Source organism: Mya arenaria, chromosome 3, assembly GCF_026914265.1.
Source record: "Mya arenaria isolate MELC-2E11 chromosome 3, ASM2691426v1".
NCBI lineage: Eukaryota > Metazoa > Mollusca > Bivalvia > Myida > Myidae > Mya > Mya arenaria.
The window spans coordinates 38,579,201-38,606,698 of record NC_069124.1 but is presented as its reverse complement, the minus strand read 5'-3'; the positions used below and the strand labels follow the sequence as shown (position 1 = coordinate 38,606,698).

At 37.3% G+C, this 27,498-nt stretch overlaps 1 protein-coding gene across 1 annotated transcript; it reads left to right on the top strand.

Annotated features, from left to right (window-relative positions):
* Nucleotides 1–1,344: 1,344 nt before the first annotated feature.
* Nucleotides 1,345–25,585, top strand: LOC128228773 (guanylate cyclase soluble subunit beta-1-like). The gene is made up of 11 exons (XM_052940274.1): nucleotides 1,345–1,490; nucleotides 1,937–1,978; nucleotides 4,003–4,076; nucleotides 6,410–6,510; nucleotides 7,103–7,188; nucleotides 7,441–8,226; nucleotides 8,699–8,817; nucleotides 13,333–13,564; nucleotides 21,874–22,017; nucleotides 24,010–24,164; nucleotides 24,969–25,585. Exons 2-11 carry the CDS (start codon nucleotides 1,976–1,978, stop codon nucleotides 25,096–25,098), a joined length of 1,830 nt encoding a protein of 609 aa, XP_052796234.1. The 5' UTR covers nucleotides 1,345–1,490; nucleotides 1,937–1,975; the 3' UTR covers nucleotides 25,099–25,585.
* The last annotated feature ends 1,913 nt before the right edge of the window (nucleotides 25,586–27,498 follow it).

Sequence of the window (27,498 nt, the reverse complement as noted above, 5' to 3'; positions counted from 1 at the left end):
CACTCTCGAAGCGGAGGCTCAACTTTTGACCTATCAAAGCGTATACCAAATCATTATGTATACAGGAACTTTGTTGAACCATGTTGTCAAGGTTACCGTGTCATAAGTAGCGTCCCTATATTAAAATAGCTTTGTTAGGTATTCGCACGCTGTTTATTGCACTTTTCAATTGTCATTTCATTGAATTGTGCGTAACATTCGATATTTATACAGAATTTATGCACGATGTTCACAGTTGCACAATGAAAAAAAAAACTGAAACAAATTCCATAGCTAAACTTAGAAAACAAGAAAACTATTTAAGTTATCATATCTCATGAATGAAGATATAGAGTATTTCAGTATATATTTTTTTATTTCTGATGTAACAAGAGCACGACTCTGACATAAAATTGTGACGCCAACCTACCGTTCTCTATGCCTATCCCTACCAAAAAGCAACAACACTACCTCTTCCAAAACACCCAGGCTCCCGAGATTATTGGACAAGTGCCCACCCGGCGACAGAAATGTTACACTTGTTACCCACTTTAAGCCAGCTTGGAGGGAGTTCGCCCAGACCGCCAGGCGGACATTCTCAGATGCCTCTGCAAAAATAAACTTCCGACGTAAATTTGTCGGAATTGTTGATGTAGAGCTTATGTGCTCTCGCGGAGCTCGTGGATCAATAGCCCGCCAGATGCTCACTGTTTAAACTTCCGGAATCTGGAAAATAATTGCTGATTATTTCTGTTTTACGCCGACTATTACAGAGACCCATTTCCCATTTATATCTTAAACCAGTCTATATGCATGATGGATGAATGTATCTTGTTTTGGGGAGGGGCTTTAGGTGTCAGAAAGATGTTTTAATCCAGAAACACTGTTGATTGAAAATTTTGAACATGATTAATCCAAGAAATAAGAGCAGGTGGACTAGATGCTCCATATTTGATTTGTTAAATACACCTATTGATAAAAGGCTTTTGGTTACGTATTGGCCATTAGACCAAACGGGCAAGTGTTTCAAATGTTTCAGATACGTATTTGTAAATTCGGGATACTAAAAATCGTACAGCTGTAGCAAAACATTAACATAGCACCCACAACCAAATTAAGTAAATAATTTGCCAAACTGTGTTTATCTTTACCAAACTTTCATTGTAAAAATGGAGTAGAAACCCCTGGTCATGGATCGATATGCACATCTTATGCTCAAATTTTAAACTGAAATTTATGATAACAAGTTTTGGTTTGTTTACGTTCGGGCCTTTGCTATTGATCGAAGTATCGTTGTCTCTCTGATAGCAGAATTTGTAGCTACGTTTAGTCTGGGCAGTACTTTTGTAGCTGCTCATTCAAAAACCGTGTGGCGCAATTCTCGCTATTATAAATAAATTATCGTGTGGAAAGTAGGAAATACCATTCGTGAACATTAAATGCGCGCAGGCATGTGAACATACGACATATCTAATTGAAAGGTGCTAAATATCGGATATCTGTGATTCGAAGTAAGTTTATTAATCGTGACTGGTGTTATATGTTTTGTTGTATCAATTGACTAAACCTTATTTGTGTGCAGACATTATACCATTAGTAACATTTTTATTTGTTTATTTTGAAGCATTGAATCTAACTTCAACTGTTCTGCTATATTATATGTATATTACACTAGTACTGTCAAAGTTTAATTGACGCTATAATTCTTTAATACCGTATGCAAATAATTGTTTGTTACTGTAAAACATTGGTGTCAATAATACAGTTTAATTTTGTTTAGTTAACTTTCATTAATAGGTTAAGCATGTCAATATATTGAAAATCGAATGTTAATATTGTAGTGTTCATGAATTGTCCATTACCGCAAACTCAGCGTTGTTTCGGTTGGATATATTACGATTTTTACCTCCCTTTCACGATGCCTTACAAAGGTGGATTTTTTCCGTTTCTGTTTCAGATCTTTGAAGACAGCGTACCACCACCAAGCCACAAAAGCATGGTACGCGATACAAAAAAATGGCTACAACAAAATTGTTCAATCAGTTCATGATCGGATTGTTTTTGTTGTAAATGTCTTTTGTCGAGCGGTTATCGCCGAAATTCTGCCTACTTTTATCACTATTTTTTCCTTTATGTTTGGCGGAGGCTGTTCATTCTGTTTTTCTCTTGTAAATGATGGCTTTTATATCAGGGTTTCGGATTGTTATCTCAATGTTAGTATGCAACATCTCAATCAACAAAATCTATATATCATTAAGGAGCTAGCATGCAAACAAACCTCGGTATGTGTGTATAGATTACATGCACATTGTTCCGTTTCTAGCATCTAAAGCATTCTAGCATCTTGTTTGTAGTGTTATTACAATAATCATGCCCTGTCACCTCAATGAGTGAAAGGCTGGTAAATAATCTACCATTTCGGGACATTGGGCGCATCAATTAAATATCAAAGTATTTAGTGTTCGAAGTTATATTTTGTTGATTGAGATGGTAGAATACTGCCGTACATTTATTTTTGTTAAATCAGCCTGGTAGAATACTGCCGTACATTTATTTTTGTTAAATCAGCAGTCAGCTGTTATTGATTGTAATCAGGTATGCATTTACCGCATAAACTAGCCGAGTGTCCGCGAAACTCCCTCACATTGATTACCATAAACGCATAGTAAGTAATGGTTAAATATTGTTAGTATGTACTTAAATACAGGGGTTGATGCGATGCAGTCGCATAACCATCAATTCGTGTAATATATACTAACAATCTTTAAGTGTATTAGTGGTCTACATTATAATGTATAAAATACCCACTAACTGGGCCAGCCACTGTTTTATATATACCGCTTCACTTGATTAACAAGTGTAACTGTATTTCCCTCATGTTGACAATATGTACTACACAACTTTCAAGTTGATCAATATCATTTTTGTAACCATTGACGGAAGTCTTAAAATGTTACAAAGACAGTATTGATAAACAACATATATCTACCGCTTTACTTAAAATTTAAGTCAATAACGGCTGACTGCTGCTTAACTGAAATTAATGTATAAATACTGCCTTCTCATTGGACAAACCATAATGTTGACCACAATCAACCTTTAACCATCACTTAAAATATGACCCCGAATAAATTTGGCTTTATATTCGACAACATTGCAAAGGAATAGTATCCCTTTTTCATGACCAATATATATATATATATAATATCCAACTTTGAACTGTTTTGTCCTGATATATCTTATATCCTTAAATGTAGTGTACGTTTGGCCATAAGTTTGCTACAATCTCAAAGATCAATCAAAACTATATTTGGCGCTATCCGAAAGGAGATGTTATTTCTTTTAAAACCCAAACCCTTTTAGGTGACACCAATCGCAATGTTTGGTCATTTTGATTGCCAGCATTAAAATTGAAAAAGACGAGAGTGACTGTATTACTGTAATTCATAACTCAATGATAGATTGAAATGTCAAACATATAGTTTCTATTTAAAAAAGTCAAACTCTACCATATAGTTTACCAAACTTTGTAAATCTTGCATATCTGTAAACATTTTTTTCTAGTTATTTTTAATATATCGTATTTTAATTTTATACTTAGAAATAAAACAGACCACTATTAAACGGACCGACGCCGAATGTTTGTGGGTCATTATAATATCAGGAGGTCAGAAGTTGTCTGTTCTTTTTCTTATATGATACTGCTCTTTATAGCTTCGAACTTATATAGAAACTTTTTCTACATGGTAATACATCATATTCTGTAAAAAAACAAACAAATTTTAATTAAGGCTTGTTAAGACCGGTAGACTTAGAATATCTGTCTCAACGGTTAAACACAACTGGTCTTCAGCGCGCCTTATTAAAAAGAGTAACCAGTCAGGTTAAAAATTATACTGTTTTAAAGCCTTCTGTCACTTAAATAAGTCAGGAAGGAACATAATTATTTAAGGTATAATATTCGTAATTAGTTATCTTGTAATTAAATTTAATCCTCATAAGATGTAGTTCCTTTACTTCCAGTATGGCTTTGTGAACCACGCCTTGGAGCTGCTGGTCATCAGGAGGTTTGGACAGGACAAATGGGAGGAGGTCAAGTAAGTAAATGATTGGCCAAAGTATATAGTCAATTGACCACTCAGGTCAACACCGGATGGTCGTTTGACCACTTAGGCCAACATTGATGGTCATGTGACTACTCAGGCCAACACTGATGGCCTAAGTGGTTAAACGACCATCAGTGTTTGCTTAGGGGTTACACGATCAGCACTGACTGAGTGGTCAATCGGTCATCAGTGTTGGCCTAAGTGGTCAAACAGCCATCAGTAATGGCCTGAGTGGTCAAACGACCATCAGTGTTGACCTGAGTGGTCAAACGGCCATCAGTGTTGGTCTGAGTGGTCAGGTCGTTTGACCACTCAGGCCAGTACTGATGGCCGTTTGACCACTTAGGCCAACACTGATGACCGATTGTGTAACCCCTAAGCAAACACTGATGGTCGTTTAACCACTTAGGCCAACACTGATAGCCGTTTAACCACTCAGGTCAACACCGATGACCGATTGACCATTCAGGTCAACAGTGCTGATCGTGTAACCCCTAAGGCGAACACTGATAGCCGTTTAACCACTCAGGTCAACACCGATGACCGATTGACCATTCAGGTCAACAGTGCTGATCGTGTAACCCCTAAGGCGAACACTGATGGTCGTTTAACCACTTAGGCCAACACTGATAGCCGTTTAACCACTCAGGTCAACACTGATGACTGATTGACCAAGTAAAGTCAAGTCAATATTTTATTGGCAAATACATTAAATACATTGCCACAACACTGACCACTCAGGTCAACAGTGTTGATCGTGTAACCACTCAGGCAAACACTGATGGTCGTTTAACCACTTAAGCCAACACTGATGACCGATTGACCACTCAGGTCAACAGTGCTGATCGTGTAACCACTTAGGCCAACACTGATGGTCGTTTAACCACTTAGGTCAATACTGATGGCCGTTTGACCACACAGGTCAACAGTGCTGATCGTCTGGTAACCACTCAGGCCAGCACTCATGGTCGTTTAACCACTTAGGCCAGCACTGATGGCCGTTTGACCACTCAGGTCAATAGTTCTGATCATGTAACCGCTCAGGTCAACACTGATAGTTCCAGTTCCTCATAGTATATATACGAGATAATAGAAAACATAAATTTCATTGTTGGGAAAATATGTTCTATACATTATTTGGCAGATACAATGCAAAGGGTGCTATAGGATAGCTCAGAGGTGGGGTGCGTAACTTTGCTATGACCTGCCCAATCTTCACGCCACTCGCCAGGCATCTTGATTGACACATCGATGTGCCCTTAACGATCAATTACTTTGTATCAGAAGAAAACATATGTCTTTGGTTGATTTAAGTGCAAAAGTTCTAGCATTCATTTATCCTTTTCTTTCAAAATTTGAGAAGCTCGATTTCATTTGCATGCACTGTAAACGTCATTTTAATTGTTGCGTTATCGATACACTATAATTTTGTGCCTGACTTAATTAATAATGTACTTATGTGCAAATTTCGAGGTATACCCTTAACTTTAGTTTTTAATTAATTAATGCGTTTATAATGGGAATATCTTCAGTGGAGCATGTTTACTATTTAATATTTTTCTTCAATAATAATTACATTTGCGATTAATTAATTAACATTGTAACGACAGAACACTCTACATTACTGATATAACAAATTTACAAAGACGAAACACTTGTGCAGTAATTGACATTTATAACATTACAAAATTCCTTAACATACTTAACATGCTAATCCGTGTCAGAAGAGGTTCTCTGAGATTTGATGGTGTCTGAAATTGCTGTCAGAAAATAGCTCTAGCCCATTACTACCTGTAGATGTTTACATTGATAACCGTCTATATTCCAGCAGGATCATTTCACAAACCAATTAAATGCAGAAGTTATATTTGTTACTGAGCATATTCATTACAAATGCGTTAAAACTAAAACTATTGATTGTAAGACCACATACTTCACAAGTGGCACGGAAAAACGATGAGATTTTTCACAGTTCTGTTGCGATTTTAATCACAAATTAAACCCTTTATTTTGTATAAGTTATGCTCGAAGCACACGGATTGAAAATTAGGTGGAAATGTCAAAATGACGTAAATGCTGGTTTCTACGGAGCAGCGGAGTCTCAGAATACAAGAAGGTACAATATACAAGAATCTTTATCTAAAGTCGGGTAAAAAGAAACATTAGCTCAATGAGCTATTTGCCGACAAGAATGGACTCCAATTCTGGTTTCTATCAAGCACGGACTTGAATATGAACTGTTTTTGTCACAATCGAGCTGAACTACGTTAGTATAAACATATGTAAGCCACATTTTGACCAAAACTACACCTGATCTCTTCCAGGCGCGAGGCAGACCTTATCATGGAGGGAAAGTTCATTATTCGCCATATCTACCAAGACGCCGCCACCTACAGCGTCGTCGGGGCCGCCTCGAGGATCCTCAGTGCGTGCACATCACTTTGTGAAATTATATTATTCGCTCTTCTGTTTGCAACAAAAACACTATTGTCATAGCCTTGGCGTAGTCATCGTCGTCGGCCTTGACCTTGGGTATAACTAAAATAATGTTCAAAAAATTCAAATGAAACTTATTTAAAATTTAAGTATTCCAATAGTGTTCAAATACAATAGCGTTATTAGTACTGCGGTTTTTTTTGTTTTGTGTTTTATGACGCCATTTTAACACCGCTTAATGATACTCGGACACATCATAAAACAAAATGGTGCATTTTATTATGTGAGTGTTTGTCTTTAAAGTGATTTAAACAGCAATGTCTATATTAAAAGGGTTATTAGTACTATGTTTGATCGGAGTCGTATTCGACTGTAGCGGATCCTCTCGAGTTCGAAAACACATAACTAATAACCCTATTATACATGTATATGTGCACTCTGTACCCATCCAACTTACATGGTCTTAAAAGAAGGAGTAAATAAATATAAAAATATATATGTAAAAAATATGCATTTAGTTAGTAATGTACATTTCAACATAGCAAAAGTTACGTTCTCACGTTATTCCATGCTTCATGTAGACCTTCCGGCGGCTTTTTTACTGGAGGAGTTCGGGAAGATGTTCTTCGACTTTTGTAAGGAGTCTGGCTACACAAAGATTCTCAAGGTTTCATACTTTTATTATACATGTTACAAGTAACATATCTGGGTTTTTTCCGTACTTTTAAATAAACACACTAAAAACAACGATTCTAAGACAACCTTTTGACAAGATACTAAATGATGATTCATTGTCCATTACAATTCATAATATGTTTATGGCAACCGAAGTACAAAACCTATAACAAGGCCATTTTTATTGACATTTATGTGATAATTGTTCATAAATATTAAACGTAAGGATGATTCTATCCATAAGGTTTTAGGTGCGAATACCCGTGAATTCCTCCAGAACTTGGACGCGCTTCACGACCACCTGGCCACCATCTACCCAGGGATGCAGGCACCATCTTTTCGGTGTACAGACGGCGAGACGGGCGACCTAGTCCTCCACTATTACTCCGACCGCCCAGGGCTCGAGTCAATCGTGATTGGCATTGTCAAGGCCGTCGCGAAGAACCTCCATGGGTCAGAAGTCGAAGTAAATGTCATTAAGACGAAGGAGGAATGTGATCATGTACAGTTCTCTATCGTGGAGAAAGACAAATCTAATAAAAAAGAAGATGACACGTGTCATTCGTGTGATATGATGAGTCTTGAGCCGAAAATCAGCCCAGCCACGTTCTGTAGGGCGTTTCCGTTTCATATTGTATTTGACAAGAACATGAAAATTACTCAAACTGGGTTCTCCCTAGCGCGGGTGATCCCAATGGTAGGTAATGGGAATTGTCTAATCAATGACGTATTTGAGATGGTGCGGCCGCATATGGAGTTTGATTTCAACCACATTCTGTCCCATATCAACACCGTCTACGTCCTTCGCTCCCGTGACGGCATCATCGGCTCCGACGCCGACGACAACGCCAACAACCGGTACGAGAATCAAGACACGTCACGTATGCGTCTGAAGGGACAGATGGTGTACGTGCCTGAGTCCAAAAGCCTCCTGTTCATGTGTTCCCCCGGCGTCAATAGTCTGGATGATCTTTCCCGCCGCGGACTCTTTCTAAGTGACATCCCGCTACATGACTCAACGCGAGATCTCGTAAGTACCATGCACGTTAAAACACATGTAACATTCTTTGAAATTCATACCTCCAGGGTCGCCTGTAAAATCTTTCTTAAAGAAGTCCGAATGTCTCGTATTTGGAGTTACATTAGTCACGCGAGCTAATACACAAGAAGACTAGCCCATGGATTCTACATAAGTACACATTACAAATCCTATAACATTTATTGCAATGTGCATTTTTGTGACTTCATCAACCCTAAAGCCATGCTGGTGACCCTAGCTAATCTATTTGGTATAATTACGGTATGAAACATATTTTACATGTCGCATGTTCGAAAATGTTACTCATATTTCTTTGAGACTCTCTTTGATTGTGTATGTTTATTTCAGCTGTCGCCTATTTTTCCAATATGGGTCGTGTGTTTCATGTTGGTGTTATCAGTCATATCGTATCTATCCATCATCCGTTGTATCCACTGCCGAATACTCTTGTCGTTTGCTTCAGGTACTGTTGTCTGAGAAGTTTGACGAGGAATATAGACTGACACAGAAACTCGAGTTCCTCACCGATAAGCTGCAGACGATGCACCGGCAGCTCGAAATCGAGAAGCAGAAGACAGACAAGTAGGTGATCTAGGCCAAGGTCATGAGCAGTATATCTAGTCAGATAGTATACAAGCGAGGTGAACTAGGCCAAGGTCACGAGCAGTATATCTAGTCAGATAGTATACAAGCGAGGTAAACTAGGCCAAGGTCACGAGCAGTATATCTAGTAAGATAGTATACACGCGAGGTGATCTAGGCCAAGGTCATGAGCAGTATATCTAGTCAGATAGTATACAAGCGAGGTGAACTAGGCCAAGGTCACGAGCAGTATATCTAGTCAGATAGCATACAAGCGAGGTAAACTAGGCCAAGGTCACGAGCAGTATATCTAGTAAGATAGTATACACGCGAGGTGAACTAGGCCAAGGTCACGAGCAGCATATCTAGTAAGATAGTATACAAGCGAGGTGAACTTGGCCAAGGTCACGAGCAGTATATCTAGTCAGATAGTATACAAGCGAGGTGAACTAGGCCAAGGTCACGAGCAGTATATCTAGTCAGATAGCATACAAGCGAGGTAAACTAGGCCAAGGTCACGAGCAGCATATCTAGTAAGATAGTATACAAGCGAGGTGAACTTGGCCAAGGTCACGAGCAGTATATCTAGTCAGATAGTATACAAGCGAGGTGAATTAGGCCAAGGTGATGAGCAGTATATCTAGTCAGATAGTATACAAGCGAGGTGAACTAGGCCAAGGTGATGAGCAGTTTCTAGACATCATAATAATGGCATCATGATTTCATAGAGTTTTGACATAAGACACATCGCAACATTAAAAAAGGGCGATGTTTGTACCTTCTGGCATAAATCAACCCATGACGTCTGCTCAAAAATTGGCAATCGTGATTGTGTATCTTTTTTGGCTATACGCATGTTTATTGCTTATGCCTACTAACACTTTTGTTTTGTTGTGTTTTGTTCTATTCATGGAAGGCTATTCTAGGGCGAGTCCATAGTAGAGAGTTTTCGCAACAGTATTTTACGGGTACGGGTAGCACATGTGGACTTCTATTTTATGCTCTACGGAATACAGGTACGCGTACATTGTACTCGTTTAAATATCATGAGCCTTCACGTACAAGAATAAAGAGAAAGTTTGAAAGCGAGTTTTGACCTAAATTATAACTTAATACGCACGTGTAGTTACACGTACGAGTACACGTACAAGTACATGTACAAGTACTCGTATACTCGTACAAGTACTCGTACACGTTGTGTTTCAAAACCACTTTATTTTAACAACTTTCGTGAACATTAATTTCTTTAGATTCATAACGAGCTCTTCATTGAAGCATTTCCGCTGAATTCTTGTAAATTGTACTCTACGATTTCATTAAATCACAACAATGTTTGCTTAAAATTCGGCTTCATCCTCTGATTTTACTAGTAAAAAAAATAATGTACGTGAATTTAGCGGCCTAGCGGCCTAGCGGCGTGAAGTTAGCAGCCTAGCGGCCTAGCGGCGTGAAGTTAGCGGCCTAGAGGCCCAATATGGTATCTTATTTCAAAGTATGAATACATGCCTTTTCTTCTTAAACAATGATATATTAACTGATTTTGTGCACGAAATATCAATCTGAAGCGATTTTCAACATATTTTTCAAAAAAGGTTATCAAACATTTTTCTGTTTTATAGCATGCAACATGCCTGCTCTGCTTAAAAAAAGATATATATGCTGTTCATATGCACAAATAATCAATCTGAAGCGATGTTTAACATTTTTTCAATGAAGTCGATCAAGCGATCGAGCGGCCTAGCGGCGTGAAGTTAGCGGCCTAGCGGCCTAATATGGTATCTCATTTCAATCATTGATTAAGAAGAAAAGGCATGTATTCATACTTTGAAATGAGATACTATATTAGGCCGCTAGGCCGCTTACTTCACGCCGCTAGGCCGCTGGATCGCTTGATCGACTTCCTTGAAAAAATGCTGAAAATCGCATCAGACTGATGATTGGTGCATATTAATAGCAAATATACCATTGCTTTAGAAGAGCAGACATGTTTGCATGCTTTAAATGGAAAAATGTCGATCAACTTTGAAAAAAGATATTGAAAATCGCTTCAAATTGATATTTTGTGCATACAAACAGTTAATATATCATTGTTTAAGAAGAAAACGCATGTATTCGTACTTTGAAATAAGATAGCATATTAAGCCGCTAGGCTGCTAACTTTACGCCGCTAGGCCGCTGGGCCGCTGGATCGCTTGATCGACTTCATTGAAAAAATGTTAAACATCGCTTCCGATTGATTATTTGAGCATATAAACAGCAAATATATCATTGTTTAAGCAGAGCAGGCATGTTTGCATGCTATTAAAAAGAAAATTGAAAAAAATGTTGAAAATCGCTGCAAACTGATAGTTTGTGCATAAAAACAGTTACTATATCATTGTTTAAGAAGAAAAGGCATGTATTCATGCTTTGAAATATGTTACCATATTAGGCCGCTAGGCCGTTAACTTCACGCCGCTAGGCCGCTGGATCGCTTGATCGACTTCTTTGAAAAAATGTTAAACATCGCTTCAGGTGATGATTGGTGCATATAAATAGCAAATATATCATTGCTTTAGAAGAGCAGACATGTTTGCATGCTATAAAATGGAAAAATGTTTGATCACCTTTTTTGATTTTTTTTTTGAAAATCGCTTCAAATTGATATTTTGTGCATAAAAACAGTTAATGTATCATTGATTAAGAAGAAAAGGCATGTATTCATACTTTGAAATAAGATAGCATATTAGGCCGCTAGGCCGCTAACTTCACGCCGCTAGGCCGCTTGATCGCTTGATCGACTTCATTGAAAAAATGTTAAACATCGCTTCAGATTGATTATTTGTGCATATAAATAGCAAATATATCATTTTTTAAGCAGAGCAGGCATGTTTGCATGCTATAAATTAGAAAAATGTTTGATCACCTTTTTTGATTTGTTTTTTGAAAATCACTTCAAATTGATATTTCGTGCACAACATCAGTTAATATATCCTTATTTTAGAAGAAAAGGCATGTATTCATACTTTGAAATAATATACCATATTGGGCCGCTATGCCGCTAGGCCGCTAACTTCACGCCGCTAGGCCGCTAGGCCGCTAACTTCAAGCCGCTAGACCGCTAGGCCGCTAGGCCGCTAACTTCACGCCACTAGGCCGCTAGGCCGCTAATTTCACGCCGCTAGGCCGCTAACTTCACGTACATAAAAAATAAGTAAAACAAAGCGGATTTTTTATCAAATGAATCAAGTGCATTGCTTTCTTGTTCACGTTTTATAGGGTCAGAAGTAGATTGTTTTTATTTCGTGTGGAATGTGAATATACTACGCGAACTATGAAAAAACATCATCATAAGTTCAAACAAAAACTCTAGTGTTAACATGTTACCGAGCAACGTGAGTAATGCTATTGAAAAGATGAATGATTTCAGGTTAAAAATGACGAAATTCACAAGTATCTGCCAGTTGTTGTTTGGTGTTTGGCGATAAAAATAGGTACAAAGAATCAATGTTCGAAAAAAATGTCGAAATCATCAACTCTTTGAACTAGTTTCTTTAAAACAGTTCTCAACCAACAAGCGTACCGTACCGTTTAATAAAGTTTGAGTGCAATGTAAATATTGACATTACTTATTGAGGAATTCATGTGTTCGGATGGCTACCACAAATGAACAAATATCATATTATTTATAATGTATTCCCTATTAAAGCTATTCTTTTGTTTGGCCATCCAGAACATGCCATAAGGTTTGCTTTCAAGTAAACATAATTATTATGACATATATCTGGTGTATCTTCCCAGTCCGAAGAACAAGTCTAATTTGAAATTGATTTAAGTAAAACATATTCCTTATGATCTGCCGAAGGAAAATTTCGGTCTTCTAGGAAAGCGATCAGCTTATAAATAGAGACGAATAGCTAATTAGTCTTTTGAGGATTGTTCTTATCAGACTAGCTGAATAAATCAATCCGGACTGAAATGAATTGAAACAGTATTTTTTATGAATATTTACATTTAAATGCATTTTTCAGGTGCCATTATTCCTTTCTGACTAATCAAAATTCGCCATTAAATGCCCGCATTGCCCAATCAGTGTTACTCATTTAATGACCCTGGAATGCAAAGTTCCCATTGCATGAGCTTTTGCTCTTTGTCCATCACCATGATAATGCTTTTGCTCTTCGACCAATCAAAATGTTCCATTGCATGCCTATCAAAGTTTCTCCTTCTGGCCAATAAAATCCTCATTGAATGACAATTATTGTTTCTCTCCCTGTCGAATGACATGGTACGTGTCGGCCAATCGAAAACCACTATCACCGTTTAGGATTTCTTCCCCATCTGGCCAATCAAATTTATTCATTCAATGATTAAAAATGTTCATCTCAGGAAAATAAAGTCCCCGTTGCAAATCACGAGTTGTCAAATTATAATTACTCATTGAATGACACGAATGTATCCCTGGCGAATTCGAAGTCATAAGTTGTTCCCATCGGGGCAGTCCTGATTACATGTCGAAAATTGTTCCCATTGTAGACTGATGTACTCAATACTTCCGCCGTCCGTGGCCAACGAATTACGCCACAACCGTACCGTCCCCGCCCGGAAGTATGAGAACGTGACGCTCATGTTCAGCGGTATTGTGGGATTTGGGAAGTTTAGCACGAGTAACTCGGACGCCCGCGGCGCCATGAAGATTGTCCAGCTTCTTAACACGGTCTATACAAAGTTTGATGACATTCTACAAAGACACACGGATGTGTTTAAGGTAGGTGAATTGCATGAAGAATAGAGCATTTAAATAGGTATTGTCCTTCTAGAATACACTCCGATTTTAACCACATGGGGCTGATTGACCCAACATAATAAAAAGGCTCTGTTCAAACTGTAACTGTTTGTGTTGTAAAACAACGATTGTTGAAATGAAAAGAAACTTCCTTTGACGTTTTCGAATGATGAAAGACAGAGTGGTAAGATTTAGATACATTTAACCTAGACGGATGATGTTGTCACAACTATGGCACTAGCCCAAAGCTGCAGCGGTAATGAATATCATCCTGCAAATTAAGCTTGTGTCCGCGGTTTCCATTACAGGAATATTAATACAGAAATTAATCCATAGACATTCCTCCCATTGTCTGGCATTGATTACTGGAGCGTATGTGTAGAATCAAGTCCATTTTCCGGTTGATTTGTCATATCATACAACGAAGTTTACCAGTCGCGGTGTTGTCTTAATATGGAACAAACAACGTACCTTGTATCAGACTAAAGCGCAATATGTTACACTTCCTTGATAAGGCAGATCAAGGATTATTGTGCAGATAATTTTACGGATTGCAGACTAGAATCATTCTGTACTTCGATAATTGTTCAATAGAAATTAATTGTTGTAATTTAAGAAATTATGTGAACCTCTACAGCTCACGATGTAGGGGACAACAAGAGTTGCAAAAGGCCGATGGGCCCATCGGCATATAAAGTTATAGTATGGCGCTACGGAGTAGCATCCTCAAATGTCACTCTATCGCAAATATCGGCCGTATATGTCATTCTTACACCTTATGTCACATTTTTTTTTCTAAAAAAGGGGTTTTAGATGTCAAATAAATTGCTCTATTTGTCACAATGTTTTAGATATCACAGTTGTCTGTCTTATATGTCACACCAGTGTGCCCTTATGTTTATACCTAAATCGTTATATATATTCATGCTCAATTTGCTATTGGATATTCATATTTCGGTTAATCAATCAAGTCAAGTCAAATGCTGAGTTTAAATGCCAACTATTTTGGGGGTAGATATGTAAGCTTAATTGTGTGAAGGCGCGCTTGTGTTTGGGAATTCGCATTTGCTTGCATATGGGATCGTGCGTGAGAGCTCATGCGTGCGTGCTCGTCTCAATGGTTATCAAAGTGCCCAACGCTTTGAAAAGCTTTCAGTCTGCTACTATTTGTGAGTATAGTCATGTAATTGTAAAACAAATTAACATAAACATCTAAAGATAGTATTGTATGCATGCTCATGAATTCCTTTGCAAATACTTTGATGTTTTTATGCTGATACTCAATTAAATCAAAACCATGGAGTATCAGTCACTTGAAATACTAATTTAATATGTGGAATACCCACATTATTACAAGTATGGAGTAATATTCAACTGCATACAAAACCTTATCTCGATCAATATCAACTTACATAATTTCATATAGTGTTTGCACAATTATGTTATTAGATTCTAGAAATTTAATAAATTTAACATATGTATTAATATGCAATGAGTATCTTCCAAGATCAACCATACTCAGCTTGTGTAGATGTTGATGTTTTGACATGTAACGATGTTTTACAGAATTTCAAATGTTTACGTTCTATTTCCATATTCTTACTTAATCCCCATATCTCACATCCGTCATATGGTATTGTTACGACCTAGCCCCGTGGTCCGTCGACGTTATCAACTGTCCCTTTTAGGGTGACCAAGTATTTGAAGTGTTCCCCTCGTGACTGCCCCTCAGGTACTGATAGCGAAACCTCTAAATGGCAGTTAAAGTTCGTGTAGTCTAACCATTGCGTGTCAAAAACTAAGTCACCTGGAAGATAACTCAAATCGATGTAAACAAGTTTAAACGTTGAAAAACAGTACACCAGCGGAACAAATCATCATTTAAACATCAGAAGAAGAAACGGTACACTATGCAATCGCTGGGTAGACAAAGGAAAACGCTATATCATCGTGTTTTATAAGTCCTTAAAACCTTTTTCCCGCTAATTTCCTATCTAATTCTTTTTGGATTTTATCAAAGAGACAAATCTTTTCATTTGTTATCGTTTTCTATTTCCAGACAAATGCCAAAATCAAATGCCAAAATGGACGAAACGCCCGAGGGCGAATCGTACGGGATGTGTGCTTCAAGCCGCATGCCCAAGTTACGTCTCCTGATTCTGGGAAACCTCTCCTTATATACTCATAAGGTCAAACGACCCGAAATCATGGTCGAATATGACCCGACCGTAAATGACCCGACCAAAAACGACCCAGATTGGGTCAAATGATCCAAATATTGGCTGACAGCCAATCCAAGTTGACATCGTCATAGACCGTGAACTATTGTCAAAGTAAATAAACATTCTCCGGATTTTCGGTTTTCTATGTCTTTACCCAAGTTTATCAGGTTTGTGAGCAATGAAATCTGAATATAATAAATGTAAACTTTTATCCCTATCCATTTAACATTGCTGCATGAAAATGTGGAATGATTGCGCACTCGACGGTTGCAAAATTAAAACAAGGCTGGAGCGCCTGGTGTGTCGGGGCGTTGCTTGTTTCTTGTGTGATTTGCCATTTACCGATAACAACAATAATTCATATTATGCAAAGAATAAAGGTTAGTGCATATTTTCCTATCATAACCGTACACATGCTGAGATATATCAATATTGAAATAACAAAGGCATTAAACAACTGACACATCGTGCTTGGCTTAAAAACAAAAGGTTTATCATTTACTAACAATGTATTTAATGCACAGATACATACATGCATTTATTTTGATTCAGTACGCGTTCAATTTGTTGTTCAGGTTTATATTGCGTTTTGTAATTCGTCGATATTAAAATAATTGTATTTCCTATGATTTTAATTGTGCAATTACGAAAAACGCAGCTTATTCGCACTATATTAAACGTACAACATATTATGAATACTCATAACAAGGCTACTTTTATAAAGCTACGGCATGCGATCTGCATGAGTAGCTTTATAAAAGTAGCCTTGTTATGAGTATTCATACTTAAGAGCAGATTGGTAACAGGTCGTGGACCATCGCAGTTCTTACAGAGGTGTGTTGATTCGCCCTTGCGTGCATTAATTCGTCAAATGCTAAAAATGTTATATCGATCCGCCGATGGTAGATTCCGATTTACGGTTATTAAAGTCTGTAGGCCTAGCGTAGGCACAGGCTAATAAAACTGTTTATTTGTACGTCCTGTCATATGCCGCCCGGCCAACAACTAGTCCTTAGTCTACTTATGATCGTTGTGTTACATTTGCCTTGACTTACGACCGTAATTGGTTCTAAAATACAAGAAGTATCTATTTTTTTCTTACAAGTCGGGCTGAAAAGCTGTTGACGGTAATATGAAAATTGTGGTCTTCAAAAAACGATATTTGAGCAAATATTAACATTTGCTGAAGGGTTCCAGCTTTTTGTATCGTCGTTTAAACACTCCACTGATATGCCACGCTTAAATTTCGTCATATAAAAAATATTCATTTTACAAAAATGATCACTGGTTATCGTCATATATCGTTGACACTTAAATATGGCTCTTCAGTCCTCTTATATTGTTTAAAATGTAATAATATGACATCTCATTGAAATTCAGCTGTGTGAAGTTAGTTAAACATACGACATTGGACATTGGACATTCAAAATCGAATGTTGTGCTGACACGACATTGAACATTGGACATTCAAAATCGAATGTTGTACTGGCACGACATTGGACATTCAAAATCGAATGTTGTGCTGGCACGACATCGGACATTAGACATTCAAAATCAAATGTTGTGCTGGCACAACATTTGACATTCAAAATCGAATGTTGTGCTGGCACGACATTGGACATTGACATTCAAAATTGAAAGTCGACATTGGACATTGGACATTGGGATTTCAAAAATGAATGTCGTGCTAGCACGACATTGGGCATTAGACATTCAAAATCGAATGTTGTGCTGGCACGACATTGGACAATGGACATTCAAAAATGAATGTCGTGACAGCACGACATTGGACTTTGGGATTTCAAAAATGAAAGCACGACATTGGACATTCAAAATTGAATGTTGTGCTGTCACGACATTGGACATTCAAAATTGAAAGTCGTGCTGGCACGACATTGGACATTGAACATTCAAAAATGAATGTCGTGCCAGCACGACATTAGACATTGGACATTGGGATTTCAAAAATGAATGTCGTGCCAGCACGACATTGGACATTGGACATTGGGATTTCAAAAATGAATGTCGTGCTAGCACGACATTGGACATTGGACATTCAAAATCGAATGTTGTGCTGGCAGGATATTGGACATTCAAAATCAAAACGGTTTGAAATCGTCCGCTGGACACTCATTCATTCTCTGAGGTTTTCTTAGATCTGTTCACAAAATGGCCTATTCCTTTTCAATATCAGGTTTTTTGATTGGTCACCAAAAGTATGCAAACCTTGTATTAGTTATGTTTCAAACGAAAGTCTTTAATGATTATGAAAGTAATAGAATGTGAAATGAAAGAGCTAGATAAAGCGTTATTGTTTCTGCGGATAATATTGAGCAATAAAAATATAACACCTTTACTGAACATATTCCGGCTCTCAGCAGGGTGTCCACCTTTGATGGATTAAAACTATCAAAATTGAATTAAGACGTATGCTGTATATCAACAATTAATGCAATCAACACAATTTATTAGTAAAAGAAAAAAACACAATCGATTGCAAAATTGCGTCCCACCAAACAATAATTCATATTAAGGTTATACAATAACAATTGTAAAGGATCATTATGTAGTGATATATCTACTGCCTTTATGTATACAATGACTATTATTATGTACAATTTGGATTTCAATTTGTTGGTGCTTACATCTGCAATATTTCATAAATATCGCGCTCAATAATTGTTCAAATATAAAACAAACAGTTAAATTCGACAACAGTACTGGTCCCGTATTATTCAGCTCATGGACGCGTGAACTGCTAAAATCTATCTTAAAGGATCATTCGAAGTCTCTGTCTATCATGGGTCCAAAATTGATATTTTAATATGGCACGACATTCATTTTTGAATGTCCAATGTCCAATGTCGTCCCAGCACGACTTTCACTTTTGAATGTCAAATGTCGTGCTAGCACGACATTCATTTTTGAAATCCCAATGTCCAATGTCCAATGTCGTGCTGGCACGACATTCATTTTTGATTGTCAAATGTCCGATGTCGTGCCAGCACGACTTTCACTTTTGAATGTCCAATGCCCAATGTCGTGCCAGCACAACATTCGATTTTGAATGTCCAATGTCGTATGTGGTATGTTTAGCTTATTTCACACAGCTTTGAAATTCTGAGTTTACTTGAAAAAAATGTCATTATATATATTTAAGGTAAACATGTCAAGAAATCCCCCAAACCATTGCCCTTAACAACGTCAAATAAGTCCTTAACTAATTGACAAATTCTTATACATTTTACACTATCAGAAAGGTGAAAGACTAAGTTACAAGAAAAACATAACTCAATTCTTACACAATCAAACGATATTCGCAGACTCAACAATGAAAATGCAAATAACGAAACAATGGAGAGGTTCAAGAATTACATTATAGGAGACTCATAGTTATATACTCACTTTTTTCTCTAAGTATATAATCCTAAGTTGCACTGGAACCTTAACCTAAAAGTCTGAGAGAGCCTAACACTTATCAATATGACCGCGTGTTGCGCAGTATTTTAACTGAATATATTGTGTTTGTAACTAAAAAGAATATGTTTTTTTTTCGAGTAACGGGTACTAAAATCAAACCCACGAACCCGACCCGCTGGTGCCAGTGTACCCGTCCAGCACCTAATTCTTATATGAAAAGAATGGAAATATTCTTGAATCTGACAATATTTTTACCGTCTGTCGGATCATTTATGGCGTAATTTGTCACGTGGTTTACACACACTTTGATAGAAGCATTAGCAATAGAAGTATTTGTTTTGGGTATCAGTTGATACAAATTAATATAAAGAACTTCGGTGCATTATAACGAAATATTGAGCACCCAAATGTTCTATTTTTGTAGTCAATGTACACTGGTTTTATGTTAAGTTGGCATACAACTGAACAAGTCTGGTTGGCGTAATTAATTTGAAAACAAGTGGTGAGTGTTCATTTTAGAGGCGACAATAACTTTTCCGCAACTCGGGATCGAACCCGGGACCTCTTTGTCGGAGTTGGACACTCTTCCTCTGAGTGATTTTATTGGTTGTTATAATCACCGTCAAACATGTGCCCCATTAAACGGAACGGCATGACATTAGGCTATTCCGATCGTCCAATGATGTCATTTTAACGAGATACGTAAGTCATTTGTTTGACATGCGTTAGTCGTTAAAACGAGTTACTTGCTTGCTGTAACGAGTTTATACCTCGTTATGACGTGAAACGTTAGTTGTTTTACGAGATGCGTAAGTTATCAGAACGATATACTAATTCGTTTTAACACACTAATACACCATTATGCTACTGTGACATCCACCAAAGCAGGAAACAAATGATGTAATGCACCAGTCAATTGAAACCACGCCCCCCCCCCCAGGTCCGGGGGTATACCGGGGATAGCCGTGGAAATGGGCCGTGTATTTACCTTTCAGGTGGCCCCGCAGAGCCGGGCGAATGCGGTGGTTTTGTCTTCGCGCAAAATATAGCGGGGACTTTGCCTTACCTAGGCTCCCTGGGGTGCGGGGGCATTTGGCGGTGATTTGACCATAAGTTCGTGGGGGCCGTGGTAACAATTGACTGGTGCATAACCGAGGTATTAAAATACTATTCCAGTGCGTCATTTCTAACATGAGGCTGGGACGTGACACAGTACCATGTCACTCAATTTAGCGTTAAAATAGTGACCCGAAGTAACCTGTTATCCATCCCCATACGCAATAGCACTAAATACCCGAGGGGCAAATTTAAACCAAAATGTTTGGTATATAAACACAGGATTTGGCTTGACTGGATGGCTAGACCGATATATACACATCGAAGGGCATAAAAGGGTGTGGAAAGAAATAAAACGATTTGGTCGAAACATAAAGTTAGACACTATAGTTAATTACCGTATACATTTAAATGCAATCAGGCAACACTTGCGATTGAAAAAAAGCCAATTCTAGCGTTTCACGTATATGACAACCATACAAGAAAATTTAAGAAAATTCACTCACTTTGAAGATTTGCACCTTTTCTTTTTCTATGGAATCCATATTGCATCAGGCCGGAAGACAGCAGGTGCTCGTTCCACCAACACTATTTAATCTCTGAGATATTTTTTTGTCTCTGAGTGTGGGTATTGAACTGAATTTCATGTAAAATAACTATGTATAAGTATGTGCATCACTGAGACATAAACAAAATATCACTTCGATGGCATCCTGGACCACATACTGTACTAAGCATTAAGATATAACTGACCTGTAGTAACCCCGTCCCTGTATTGTTTATGAATAACACCTTCGATTAGTCCTACATACATAAATACACCCAAAAACTGTTCAATATGATAGACAGTATATATTAGGTTTTCTAGTTTCACTGTTTGTCATCCAAGCACCTATATGCGTCTAATATTTGAAGGCGTTTGACCCAAAATGTCATCCTTTGCGTTTTTTCAACTGAACCTCGACTCAAATGGCATTTTAAGCATCAAATTGAGCAGTTTTACACATCTTTGCACTCATTTCAAGTTTTCGCAGACAAATTTTCACCAAACAGACATTTTGCCTGCTCGTAGGAATGCGGACCTTTTAAAAAATAAATAGGCGAACGTTTTGAAACCCAGGAAATGGCTTATTTTGTTCATCCGGACAAGATAAAGTATTTATCATATTGATCATTTGCCGGAAATAGTGAAATGCAATACATTCCTTTCCAAAATGACAATTTTTTATCAAAGCAGTTTAGTCTCTATAAGGTCACACTAATATGACATAATTATGTGACAGACAACTCTGACCAAATAGAGCAAATTCTGTGACATCTAAAACATCTCTTTTTAAAGAAAATGTTGGCAAATATTTGACTTATGATGTACACGTAGGTGTGACATATACAGCCGAATATTGTTTCATTTGATGTTGGTTGTGACATATACGACAGAAGTGACATTTAAGGGTGCTACAGGCACAAAACAAAAGCATGGCTGTAAATTATAAAGGCATCGTCAATATTGTATTGGTGCAACACTACATTGAAGATACATTGCATATTTTGGAACTATTGCACCATTGTGTACACCATTCAATTGTGCTGCAGGTTGAAACAGTCGGTGACAAGTATATGGCGGTGAGTGGCCTGCCGGAAGATTCTATTACACATGCGCGGTCTATTGCCAAACTGGCCTTGGATCTGATGGACGTATCGAAGGAACTTCGGAATCCTAACAACCATCTCATTGAGGTAATTACCTAGTTAATTTGAAATCATAATCCCGACTAAACCTACAATAGTTTATGGCTTACTCTTTTATTCATGATTTTACTAAACTAACGTCAGTTAGTCAGCCTTTAGCCAGGTGTTTCCCGTATAGTTTTATTCCAATTCCGACTTTAATGTTAACCGTTCATAAATAAAGTATTGCATTGCTATATACACGAGTCTATAGTACACTTAAATGTGAAACACACGTCGTGTAAGGATAATTTAAGGAATTCGATGTACAATTATTGCGCTCAGGAAAAACAAAGACAAATGTAAAATATAAATTTAATTTGGCCGAAATAATGGGCTGCTAGATTGTAAATGAAATTAACATAGATATAAAGTTTTGTCAAAAGCAGCCAAAAATCCTCAGTGCAAGGACACACTACATCAGAAAGCATAATAAAGTGAAAAAAACATAATATAATAGTCAATATCCTTAAATAAAAGAGGGAAGAAAAGGGGTAACTATGTAAGCAAAGATAAAATTGAGAACTTGTTCGACAAAAAGAAATAAAAGAATCGGGCGGGAGGGAGGGAGAAGACACACGTCCGAACCGGATTAAAACTAGAGAACAAGTGAGAAAGGCGCCAAATAAAGAAGGGCGGACAATTAAACATTCGGCGCTGAGAAAGAGTTCCCTCCCTTGATAATTATTAAATTTTCTCAAAATTAGTTAAATTATTGGCATTTTTGGCATTTCAGGTGTCTGTTGAAGGAATATTATTTTGGTGTCATTCAGTAGCCGTTTTATGAGAAGAGTAAGATTATGTGAAATTATAACGAATATAATCTCGCAATTAAGTGGTTTGTGCTCTGAAAGATTGCAAAATATTTCATTTTACCGTTGGTTTCAGTTGAAACAAAGAACAACAGACATAAACTGCAATACTTTTATGTAATCTTTTGTTCCGGTCATTTATTTTACATATTAGTTATCAGTAAGAATTACCATTTCAAATGACACCAACATTATATGGTGACCAGGCATGTAACTTGAGCAATACGGTAAATGTCGTGGAAAACAAACATATTTTGTATATCGGATACGTTAATCTCAATATTACTATCATCAAAGTTCATTTGCTGTGCTTTACCCTTATAGACTGATCTTATCCTAGGACTTTTCCATCTATTGAATAAAAACTATTGTTTTGTTTTTTACTTATTATACCCCCACCACTTGGTGGTGTATAGAAATCACTTGTCCGGTCCGTCCGTCCGTCCTGGGACATCGGGACAAGTCTCCTTTTCTCAATAACGTCATATGTTTTTGCGGTATTTACATCAAACATCATACACATATTGACTGTGTTCATGAGAAGTGATGTGCAAAAGACACATTATTTTGTGAATTGTATTTTTAGAGTTATTGACCTTTGATTATTTTCATACTTATTTTTTTACTTCTCTCTATAACATATGTTTTAGAAGTATTGACTTCAACTGTAACACAGAAAAAAAATGATGCATTATTTCAAATATGTAATAGTCCTTATTTTGATAAGTAGAACTTGTGACCATTAACTTAATTGATGTATTCTCATCTACATACAAATAGGACATTCAAGGAGACATACATCACTCCCAGTGATATTTCTTATTACAGGAGGGTGGTGTGGTGGGGGTATAAATCACATCTAGTGAGAGTGATAGCGACGTCTTGTTTAAATTTGAGCTGATCCTCAATTGACATAGATTAGGCTTCAGGGTGGAAATGATCGGTGACAATACTTAACGGTGGCCTGCCGGAATAATCCATAACGCATGCGCGGTCTTTTGCCAAACTTGCCTGGGATCTGAGACCAGTTTAGTTACATTAGCCTTGACATGTTATCGAACGCCCTCCCACATAATTCCCAATATATATATATATATATATATCGTTAAACAATAACCTTACTCACCTCAATGCCATTAAACGCTTGCCTCTAAGTTCTTACTTTTAATGGGCCGTGTCCTTTCCACAGATTACAATCGGTATTCATTCGGGCGAGATCGTAACGGGAGTAATCGGGAAACGAATGCCGCGTTACTGTCTCTTCGGAAACACCGTCAATCTGACGTCACGTACGGAAACCACCGGCGTCACCGGCAGAATCAACGTCTCGCAGTATGCCTACACGTAAGTGAATTGAGTGCAGTAAGTGTATTGAATTATTTCTTTATTGTCAACGTTCTCGTTGTGGGTATCCACACACTTTTTAGTGTCAACGTCGAATTTAGTATCATGATTTTTCGTACCGTAAGCCAAACTCAATTTAGATTCATTAACTTTAAAAACCAAGCTCCCAAATATACAAACTATATACACTACTTGATTACAGACACTTTGCAATGCATACATATTGACTTTAAACGGAACTCAATTAAATTTTGTTAGCTTGACATAGCGGTTACTGTATAACTAATATTTTAGTATATAGAAAATAACATGTTTTAATAATGACTTCTTGACTTTAATGTGTTATGACAGATATACAGACTGACAAGTTTATTTCAACTTTGTTCAATGTACATCGTCAACAACACACCTGTTTATAATGATCGATGGCAACGTGTATGCATAGAAACAAACAAAGTAGTACAAAACACAAACAAGTTAAAACATGACGGAAACAATATACCAACATATTATTTGAATAATTCTAGGCCAGTGGCCTGAAAAGAATACATGTACTTTAATTTTTTGTTGTATTTGGTTAACTTGAAATGTCATACAAATGGTTTGATTGATGGGTTCATGTACACTATTGTATTTAAATCAATCACAATGTAAAGCAAATCGATCTTATTATGTTAATTAATATGTTAAACGGTTTACTTCGCCCATGTTGCCTGTTCAAAAATACTAACCAATCGGAACCAACCAATCTAAACTTGAGACACTCTTTCCAAAAATAAATTCAATTTATTTTCCGTTTTCCAGGTACCTCAAGTCGGGCCCATGTTACGACGAGGAGTTTCACTTCACTTACCGCGGCGAGGTCAAGATGAAGGGCAAGGACGCGCCCATGGAATGCTGGTTCCTTACTCGCAAACTCACTCTTAATGACTAGACCATCAAGTCGCGGCGCTTTTGTTTACTTAAGAAAAACTCAGATCATGTAATTCCTTGGTAAAATGACATAATGAATTGGTTCCATACTAGCAAATTCGTTTGTAAATACTTCAAATCACACTTATGGAGAATAACAGAGCGCGAATGCAATGAAAGACTATCTGCGAGCAAGTTTGTACGTGTTGTTAATTTTAACCACTTTCAATCGATCCTAAAAGTTGATATATTATACTTTCTTATTATATAATATCTAATCAAAGCACCAATATATATATATCATACATCGGCGTAGCTCCAATAGGCACTTCGTTTCCAAAAATGAAAAATACAAAACGTCCAAATCTGCTATAAAAACTGAAAGGTAAGGGGGTGACAGCTTAATAAACATTTAAGTAAACACAACAAGTTAACTAAGCATATTTTTCAAATAAGTAAAGTGCCCTTTTTTAAGACGGTCGAACGTTTAAAGCTGACAACTTTTTTTTATTTTTTGTCTTGGAATGAGCCAATTTTTGCGTAAATATCTGCAAACCTGTGATATAAGACCACTGACAAAAGATCAGATCGCAGATTTTCATATTTCCGTTCGAAAATTAATGTTTTATGGCTAAAAGCGTTACTAACGGTTTCAGAAAATTGCATTAACATCAAATTTTGAACTTAAATATGAAAATCTGTGATCTGATATCTTGTCAGCAGTCTTATAACACTGGTTTCCATGCATTTTCGCATAAATTGGCTCGTTCTAAGACAAACAATAAAATAAGTTGTCAAAACGTTCAATCTGTGAGAGTGCATCTTTAACATATTGATTTGATAATATTTTTTACAGCAACCGCCAAACGCATTATTTAAATGATTGTCTGTTTAACTCGGTTTCGTTTACATATAAAAAGTTGCGAAGCGGAAGTTTATTTTGAATGTTATTCAACATGTTTTCCTCTTACCCCGACCCTGGAGATTCCGATGTATCGTGGAATGATGACTTTTAAAAACTCAGACTTTTATCACTTCCCTATTCACCTTTTCATCCGTCAAGCAAGGTGTATACATATATACTGTTATACAGTTTGTCTGCCCTTCCGTTGTCGTCCATGCGCTCGAAAATCTCCAGGAAATGGTGACGGCAAAGCCAACGATCTATCCTGGAGAATGTCAAGAGCGCTTTCAGGCTCAGTGGTTATTCCGACCAAATTTGAAGGTCTCCAGCCGCCCAATGTGGACAGGATAATGTACATTATGTGCAGATACTGCTGACCATGCCTGCCACATCCGCCTCATGTGAGCGCTCCTTTAGTTCCATGAGGCGTATCAAGACATACCTTCACTCTATAATAACCGGCGGAGGCTATCCTCACTTAGGCCAGAGTTTTTTTTATCCCCCGCCTTGAAATGGCGAGGGGATATAGTAATGGTAGGCGCGATTCCGTGCGTGTGTGTGTGCGTGCGTGTGTGTGTGCGTCCGTTCGTCCCACATTCATTTCTTTGCATCTCCTCTTACATTTCTCATGCGATTTCTACCAAACTTTCACAGATTGATGATCATAAAGTGAAGCAGCGCATATTGTCGAGCTTTTGCGATTCGACCATTTTTGAAAGAGTTGTAGCCCTTTGTTTATTTTACATTTAAAATTGGTTTCTTCGCAACTCCTCTTACGTTTTTCATCCGATTTCTACCAAACTTTTACAGATTGATGATCATAAAGTGAAGCAGTGCATATTGTCGGGCTTTCGCGATTCGGCAATTTTGAAAAGAGTTATTGCTCTTTGTTTATTTTACATATAAAATTGGTTTCTTCGCAACTCCTCTTACGTTTTTCATGCGATTTCTACCAAACTTTCACAGATTGATGATCATAAAGTGAAGCAGCGCATATTGTTGGGCTTTCCTGATTTGACCATTTTTAAAAGAGTTATTGCCCTTTGCTTATTTTATATTTAAAATTGGTTTCTTCGCAACTCCTCTTACGTTTTTCATGCGATTTTTACCAAACTTTCACAGATTGAAGACTATATAGTGACGCAGCGCATATTGTTGGGCTTTCCTGATTTGACCATTTTTGAAAGAGTTATTGCCCTTTGCTTATTTTAAATTTAAAATTGGTTTCTTCGCAAATCCTCTTACGTTTTTCATGCAATTTCTACCAAACTTTCACAGATTGATGACTATATAGTGACGCAGCGCATATTGTCGGGCTTTCGCGATTCGGCCATTTTTAAAAGAGTTTTTGCCCTTTGCTTATTTTACATTAAAATTGGTTTCTCCACAACCACTCTTACGTTTTTCATGCAATTTCTACCAAACTTTCACAGATTGATGATCATAAATTGAAGCAGCGCATATCGTTGGGCTTTCCTGATTTGACCAATTTTTGAAAGAGTTATTGCCCTTTGCTTA